Here is an 8531-nt window from a genome sequence, read left to right as displayed (position 1 = left end):
ACCTCCCCTGGTAGGCTCACTTACCAGCTGTGTCAGGAAGTTGTCTTCCACACACTCCAGGAACCTCCTAGAAGTTGAAGTCCCCCACGAGAGCAAGGGCTGGTGATCGTCAGACTTCTCCCAGCTGCTTATAGAATATTTCATCTGCATCTTCATCCTTGTTGGGTGGTCTATAACAGACTCCGACCATGATATCTGCCTTGTTGGCCTTCCCCCTGATTCTTATTCATAAGCACTCGACCCTATCGTCACCATCATTAAGCTCTAGACAATCAAAACACTACCTAACATACAGAGCCACCCCACCGCCTCTCCTTCCTCGCCTGTCCCTTCTGAAGAGTTTATAACCGTCCAGTGCAGCACTCCAGTTGTGCAAGTCATCCTGCCGTGTTTCTATGATGGCAACTATATCAGTTTTCCTGCTGCACAGTGACTTTCAGCTCCTACTATCTGTTGCCCATGCCGTGTGAATTGGTGTAGATGCACTTCAGTTGGGCTACTGATCCCGCCACCTTTTCTGGGGGGGAAGAAGCCCTAATTCCTATGTGACCATTCTCAGCTGCTTCCATGGTTTCTAACACGTAACCCGTAACCCTTGTGCCTTTGCTGCCGCATGGATCTCCATCCCACTGAGACAGCAGACCGAAGGACCTTGCTAGCACACCGTCCCTCAAACATTGATGTGCCGCCCCCGCTCATCTCTCTAGCAAGCCTGGTTTTATCCCTTTCCTCCTTCAAATCTAGTTTAAAGCTCTTTCAATGAGCTTTCAGTGAGGCTATGCAGAAGTCATCAGTTTCTGGATGAAAAGCAGCTGCCTCAAACTCCACATAGGGCCACTTTGGCATTTCCTTAATAATAATGTTAGGTTCTGCAAGAAAACCTTAGAGATCACTTTCTTAAACCCTGCCTTTCTAAGGAGGGAAGGCACGCAGCTCCAATCATTAGAAGGATTAAAAACCTCATAGAGCTTACAATAATCACCAAAGCTAGACAAGTAGTTACCTGCAGTGAGTAAAATGTCTTCTTTTACATTCCACCTAAAAGTAAACTGTAGAACATGTAGTTGGACCTAGTTCTCACCGCATCATATGTATCTTGTTCCAAATGCTGGGAGCTGGTGCATTTCAAGGTGAACATCTACATGTAGGGATTTCAACTGGTATAAAACATGGCTGGATGTCTTCAGGCATTTTTCATTTTTTAGCTTTGCTGCATAATCCAAATCCTTAGATTTCTCTTTTAATGAAAATGATGAAGGGCATTTCTGGTAACTCTTTAGATGCCACGTGCCTCCTGAGAACTGCAGGTTCAAAGGGCTTATATCATTTATTTGTATAAAGGGAGTGTTGGAAGAACAAGCTAACCCTTAGAAAACTGCAGTTACCTGGTAGATACCGTGTTCTCTGTGTTGGATAGAATGATTTTGTATTTCCCCTAAAGGTCAGAGCACATTACATATTCATGTTCTTATATTTCAGCAGAAAACGTATATGGTATGTTTGGGGGGGCAGTTTATAGTGAAGCTAGCCATTTTATAAAACATTTCAGTTCATCTTGGAGGAGGAGAGAAGATAAATGTTCTGAACCTGCCGATGTAATTTAAAAAAAACCCAAAAAACAAAGACTTTTAGCTCCCAGTCAGTGTTTATGGTATTTCAAACAGTGAAGGGTTGGGTAGCAATGGAGCCTCAAAGTGAAAATGTAGCAGTGTGCAGGTGAGTTGGAAGAGCCTGTGATGCCATGCAGATTTACAGACTACTTGTCATGGGTGGAAGAGCCCAGCAGATGTCAGCTTCTCTACCGCTGTTCACCAGGTGATGGGAAGCCCTGTAGAACCAGGAGGGTGTCTGGGGAGGAACCTTTCTAACACTCACTCTATTTAATTGCAGTGAGCCATGCAGATAAACTGAAGCCAAATTTGGAAGATTAGTTATGAAGATCCTGCACGTTTCTAGTGTGTTTTAAGGATAATCCCTTCTATAAATATGCACGCAGTAGTTTCATTAAAATTTACATTTTGAACCAAGTTGATTATCCTATTCAAATTTGGAACTACTTGGATCTTTTATTTAAATGCCTGTAATGGCAGGGAAACTTCAGTCTCATAACTGCTTCAAACTGCAGTGGCTATGGTAATTGAACCAATAGTATTTAGAAATACAATCACAATATTATAAAAAAAAAAAGTACATGTTCTAGTGAGAATTGAGACAATAGTATTTAGAAATACAAACACAATATTAAAAAAAAAAAAAAGTACATGTTCTAGTGAGAATTGAGAATGAAATATTTGCTGGTGATAATATTAGAAACAGGAAGGATTGAGTGCCTGTGAGACAATTCCACAGAACAAACTCGACAGTATCAAAGGACAAGATGTTTATGCTAAGAAAACTCATCTATTTGACCCAATTTTTCTAATGTGCCAATTGACACAAGATTCCTGAGTCACATTTTCTTTAATTTGAGCACAGGAACCCTGATTTCAGTGTACATATTAGTGGCATGAATTTAATGCATAAAATGGATGTGTGCAGATACTTTGAACTTGAAAAATTTTTATCCTGGTGTGGATTGTATAGAAGATTCTGAACAAGTCACTTCAGTATTTTTTTTTCTGTGTTTGCTAATGAGGATCAGTCCTCATGTTTTTTTCAAGATCAACATGGTTATTTTACTAGATCACAACTATACTGTGGCCAGTGAAAGCTGATTAAAAGAGCCTTACCTGAGTCTGAAAACCAGATGACAATTATACATCAACATTGAAAATGGACTTGGAGCATTTGGAATTTAGTTACAGCTGCTATTACCTGACTAAGATAACTTTGTTAAAGTAATCACTGGAAAAGATTTGAAGTTAGTAAGTAGCTGTTCACAGTAAGTGAATTACATTCGTATTTTAATAAATCATTTCATGCTGTTTTAGCAGAGACTATGATGCAGTCTTCAAATATCACAAAGGTGTATGACCTTGTTTCTTAGTAGTGGGGTAATACAAGCACCATAGGAGTAATCCCCCTGAAATCAATAAGGTCATGGTAGATTTATACAGGCATGTGGTAAACAAGGACGGAATTGCGAGATGTTATAATGAGGTTTTGCTAAACTGACTGTTGAAAATTTGACCTTGTTACACTTGGCAATATGTTTATTTGAGTATGGGAGAATTTTCTCCCTCCCGCCCCCTTCAGTTTGCAAAGTCGTTTATGTGCTGCTGGTATATTTTCATGCTATATAGGTATGTGAAGTGTTTCGCCTCTGCTCTGTGCATCTGTGAATTTAAGGATAGAGGCAATTAAGGGCTCAGAAAAAGGTGTTAATTTTCATGATATCTCTAAGATAAGGTTTTCTTTAAATACTGCCTTTTTAAATGTTCTTAAATGTTCACATACTTGCTATGTCAACTCTTGGCAATATCACATGTATTTTAATGCCATTCCTAAAATAACGTCATGGTCTTCTACTCAGAGGGAAGTGTACTGGTCTAGTTTCTCCTTAACTATTCCATATACCTGTAATCCAGAGAAAGCTGTTCACCCTTTTTCCTCCTGTATCCCAGTCTAAATGTGGGTATTAGCAGCTTCCTCATTACATGGTGTTTATTACAGTTAAGTTGTATTTGGGTTCAAAGTGTTATAAAAATTCGTATCACCTTTCTGCTTTTTTTTCTAATACTCCTCACTATCTGCCCTAACAAAAGCACAGGGAAGTCTTGTTAGCAGAATTTGCAAATCATCCTTCTGATAGGAAACATATGCTAACAGATAAAAACCAAACCAGTATTTTTCAGGGCTTTTTTCTTTGTGTTTACTTTGGGAGTGCTTTGTGTTTTCCTCTGAACAATATGGCAAGGTCTACTAACAGCTGTTTTTCTGTTTACCTGTGGACAAGCCAGTAATTGTACTTGCTTCAACTAACAGCCTCAGCATTTCTCAGTGGAAGCAGCCAAATCCCAGTTCAAGTCATCTTTATTAGTGAATTTCCAGCTTTAACCTGTACCCAACCATGTTTCAGTACAGAGCTTCACAAAGTTGAATCAGCAAGTTGTACGAGCCTTCTCTGAATACATGTCCTGGGTGGGTTTTTTGGCCTTGCAGTAGGAGCATGCATCAGATAGATAGATAGTTGCTTCAGTTTATCAGAGGTAGAGGTAAACGTCTAAAACTAGATCACTTTTATTTGAATTTTTTACCAGTGCAGAGGCAGTAGGTATGATTTTACACCCTTTATGAATGCAGTACATTCATTTTAGCTAACACACCTGGTAGATACCTAGAGTTACCATACAGCTCGCCTAAGCAGTGTTGTGCTTAGTGTCCTCATCACAATACCCAGTTCACCTCTGCTGGCCCAGCAGTCGTCAGCTGAGGATGGGCTGGCCTGCCTTGCTTCTTGGACCATGCTGGTCCTCGGCCTTACTGAGCCGTCTTCAGAGTCCCTGGGGCAGGGTTTCGCTCAGTGATTTTTATGCCTTTTTTTCGCCCCCTGCAGTGTTTTTTCTCCTGAGTTACTAGTACCATCTCAGTAGTTTCAGTTCTGTCCTAGCTTTTTTTTAGCTATTTATTAGCTTATTATTTTAGCTAAAATTATTATTTTATTATTTATTTATTAATCTTGCCTGGCTTTGGCTTATGTAGTAGCAGAGCCAAGGTTGCCCATCTGTTTCTCTGATAACTGCACCCTGGGGCACAGATACCTAAAGTCATAGCCATAGTGAGTTACAGGAAGAAATGCAAGTGATAAATAGTGATGTAGTAGCAAGTCCTGCACAGAAAACAATGTAAAAAGTAGCCTTATTTTTAGTGCATTTTCACATCTGTTGATGGCTTACTTCTTTTCCTTTTTGATCCAATAGAATAGTGAAACTGGCACAGCACAATGCAGTTTTGCTTCAACAGCATGATCAAAACGTTAAGAACATTTTAAACTAGGGTTGAAATTGCAGTTGTAGGAAAAGAATTAATTTTACCACATTTTATTTTACCTACGTACCTGAAAATTTGGATTATAAAATTAAGAAAAAGCGACTGCTTAAAATGTTTTATTCCAACACTGTCTATTGCATTTACTTCTGATTTATCGAATTACCTTTCTTCTGTGTTCTTAGGAGATTCTTAAGAATGAAAATTACAGAGAAGAAATGAAACAGAAAATCAGAGATGTCTCTGAAAAGGATAAACTGCTTCAGGCCAAGGAATACAAAGAGGGACTTGTTGCTGAACGAGTTCATACTCATGTTAAAGGCCACGCCTCAGCCCCTTACTATGGAAAGAAAGAGCCTTCGCAAGACCCAACAAGCACTGCGAGTAGCTTTCAGCCAGGCTCCTGGATGCCACCAGGCAGTGGTGGTAGTCATAATAAATAAACAGTTGCAATGTACAGATAGCGCTAAGGGATAAATACTTTAACAGACAACATAAACAGCTGTTACTAAGTGAGTATGCAATAAAAAAATATTAAAGCAGTTTCATTTATTTTTGCAGAACTGTTCAAGTAGGCTTAATCATGACAAACTACTGTAAAACGTTTGGGTTTCGTGAAAACCAGGATGTGTTAGTAAGTTTGTTTTTGACAGTTGCTCTTCATCAGTTACTCATGAAATTATAGGTAGGTTTTCTAGCTACCTTAATTTTCTTAAGTAATTCTAAATTGTTTTTTCATTGAAGACTCATTTATTTTTAAAATTGTTTTTGATGTAATAAATTTTAGTTAATCAGTACACTTAAATTTTCCCAAACCTAGGCGTCAGTTTAAGATAGTTCTTCAGAATGCTCGTTAATTCCCTTGGCAGGGCCAGCGCACTTTCCTCTGGCCAGTGGATGGAAAAGTTGATTTCATTAGCAGGAATCACTACGACACTACACTGACTACGCACTGTATTAATCTTAGAGACATTCTTGTAACTTAAGTTTAAGAAAACAATCAACATGTTTGAATAATGTTTGACTTGCAGCCAGCAGTAAACACAGGATAAAATCAGGCTGAGTGAAACTACATATAACTACTATAATAGAAGTTAGAGGCACTTGGTAAAGCTGCTGGAAAATAACACAGGGTCTGGGGACAAGGGACCGTCATTAATATTAAAAAAATAAAATTAGGATTTTTTTCTGGTGTATGCGGGGACTTCCCTAAACAATTAGGTCGATTTGGCCATAGTTTAGATACGTAAAATGTGCAGATTATTTGCTTAGAGATGGTGTTTGAGAACTTCAAGTCAAAATAAAGACCACTCAATTTTTTGGAAAAAAGTATCAAATTTATTTATGCAGTGCATCCTTCATCAGTTCTCCTCCATGTGTTTTAAGCTATGTAGGTATCAAAGGTGCAACACATACACATTTGACAACACGTGAGGCAAAACACTGGAGACTTAATCCCATGTATTTATAAAATGCCGAAATGTCATATTCTAATAATGCTTGCTTTGACCAACAAAATTGAAAGAGGATCAACAATACTTCACGTTCACTTTGTCATTTCAGTTAAGATTCCCCACTCCTAATCCCCCTTTGTGTCAGCCAGCTCTATAGGTCTCCTCATTGGAACAATGGTATCACTTTAAGGTTTTATTTTTAAACGTAAGTTGCTAGAAAGCACAACTCTGCGCTAAGTCTAAAAACCTAATGACTGCCACAAGCTCTTTAGAACTAGACTATTAATAAACGTTAGGCTTTGAAAAATCAATCAGTTCTGTTAGAAAAACATGAATTGGAATGAAGGTTAAATAATTTTGGCGTATTTACAACACAAACCCCACTTGGACTTTTTCCAGTATGCCAGCATTCTGCAACCTGGAAGGCAGCGGTTTCCAAGGGCAGTGAGAACAAAGATCCCAAAGATCAGAAGGTTAGCACGTAGGAAGAACTACTGTCACCAGCATGCGCATCCTGCTCCTGTACCCTCCCACAGCCACCTGCTCTAGGTCACGAGGACACAGCACACTAGGCCACCGGAGCCTTTGGTCTCACCCCATTTATGGCTATTCTTTGAGGCATAAAAAGTTTCTGACAGCCGAAACAAATTAGTCACAGGTGGAGCGTTCAGGTGATCGTTAAGGAAAACCAAACAGCATAGTAGTGTATTTCATAGAACATGAGTGGCTAAGACAAACGAAGGTCACAAGAACAAGCAATCGGTTTCCTAGAGTTCGGGCTGAATTTAAAGACTGCTCATGGCTGGTAGTTTAGGAAACGGGAAAAGCTAAGTTAGTTTCTTTTTGCAGCCAAGCCCCACCATCGAAGACGCTACAGCAGACCCTGTGGGCGCACAGCTGAACGAACCGCAGGGCCACGTGGAGTGTCCGTAAAGGAAATCAGTAAGGTACGCTACCTAACTCTGAAGTTAGCTCATCTCTACAGCTCTGCTGAAGGTATACCAAAACTTGCCTTTCTGTAATCCAGTTTACCATTCACATTTTCCTCATAATTTGACAATTTTAAGACACTTACTAAGTCGTAGCTTAGCTAAGGAAAAAAAAAATCTACCTCCACAGCCACCCAACAGATTAATTTTTTAACATGCAAATTTAGAAAAGCAACCTGCACTAGAACACGAGTAGTAGAGTAAATGATTGTAACAAGTGTCACTTGGGCAAACTGACACAGATCATCTCAGGAGAAAAAAAATACACTGAAGGGATTAGATTTCATACTTCAAGAAATAACAGGATCAAGTATCAAAGGACAGTTACAACACAAAATATACAAGCGTTTCATTAAAAAAGTGGATTCTTTGCACAAGAAGGCCTTTTTTTTTTTTCCCCATTTAATCCTTCTTTGTTCGTTTGGCTTTTGCAATATTCTCTTGGCGTTTCTGTTTCTTCTTTTGCTCTCGCTCCCTGGCCTCAATCATTTTTGCAAGCTTCCACGAAAGCGCTGCACTAATGATGAACAGTGGTGTAAGAGCCAAGATCACTGTAGTAAGAAAGCCGTATGGGTCCTTTGCAGCCCACTCCACGATGTATTCAGCCCAAGCCTTAATATCGAACATTTTTTCTGTTTTTCTATTGGGAAAACCCTACGGAAAAATAAAAAAATAATTTCTGAGTATTCAGAAAAATAAAAGCACACGTACTCAGCAATTACCATTTTAATATGTCATTATCTTTCGTTATGGAAGAGCAAGTTCATTTCTGCTGTAAGTTAAAAGTAGTGCACAGTACGTGAAAGTAAGCGTAACACGAACCAAGTGCTAACCCTGCCTGAGAGTACAGTGTTTACAAAATAATTAGGCACTTCATCCAGCAGAGCTTCAGATGCTACCAAGAAAAAATTGCTACACGGAAAAAAAGTGAGGTCTGTGCTTCTTTGGAAGAGAAGGAGGAGTGCCCAGTTGGTCCATCTTCCCACAGGTTTTACCAGGGAGGGGAGGGAGCCGGGGCAGCCCTTCAACAGTGAACTAGCAAGAGTCGGCAAGTCACAAACAACGTAAACGCCGTGTCGGCAGCGAGCACGACGGTGCCGCTGTGCGTCAGCCCGCGCAGAGGCGCACAGGTAGAGGCCACCACACCGCTCCGGGCCGGTCG

At 39.7% G+C, this 8531-nt stretch overlaps 2 protein-coding genes across 5 annotated transcripts in view; one reads left to right on the top strand and one right to left on the bottom strand.

Annotated features, from left to right (window-relative positions):
* Positions 1-5467, top strand: part of NDUFAF2 (NADH:ubiquinone oxidoreductase complex assembly factor 2) — a 65748-nt gene extending 60281 nt beyond the window's left edge. For all 4 annotated transcript variants that reach the window (XM_019470267.1, XM_019470268.1, XM_019470270.1 and 1 more), the window contains one exon: positions 5112-5467. In XM_019470267.1, coding sequence (XP_019325812.1) covers positions 5112-5369 — 258 coding nt within the window. In that variant the 3' untranslated portion in view covers positions 5370-5467. The remainder of the gene's footprint in view (positions 1-5111) is intronic.
* An 894-nt stretch (positions 5468-6361) lies between these two features.
* On the bottom strand, positions 6362-8306 carry SMIM15 (small integral membrane protein 15). The gene is made up of 2 exons (XM_009272502.2): positions 8208-8306; positions 6362-8023 (listed from the first exon to the last, which is right to left on the bottom strand). Exon 2 carries the CDS (start codon positions 7994-7996, stop codon positions 7772-7774), a length of 225 nt encoding a protein of 74 aa, XP_009270777.1. The 5' UTR covers positions 7997-8023; positions 8208-8306; the 3' UTR covers positions 6362-7771.
* Between the last annotated feature and the right edge of the window lie 225 nt (positions 8307-8531).

This window comes from Aptenodytes forsteri, unplaced genomic scaffold (genome assembly GCF_000699145.1).
Source record: "Aptenodytes forsteri isolate BGI_AS27 unplaced genomic scaffold, ASM69914v1 Scaffold92, whole genome shotgun sequence".
In the NCBI taxonomy this organism is placed as follows: Eukaryota; Metazoa; Chordata; class Aves; order Sphenisciformes; family Spheniscidae; genus Aptenodytes; species Aptenodytes forsteri.
Note: the sequence above shows the minus strand (reverse complement) of the source record. Positions and strands in the feature narration are given on the sequence as shown.

What these genes read in the sequence shown, in the direction of transcription:
- SMIM15 (XM_009272502.2), bottom strand. Translation starts at nt 7,996, where the DNA reads ATGTTCGATATTAAGGCTTGGGCTGAATACATCGTGGAGTGGGCTGCA.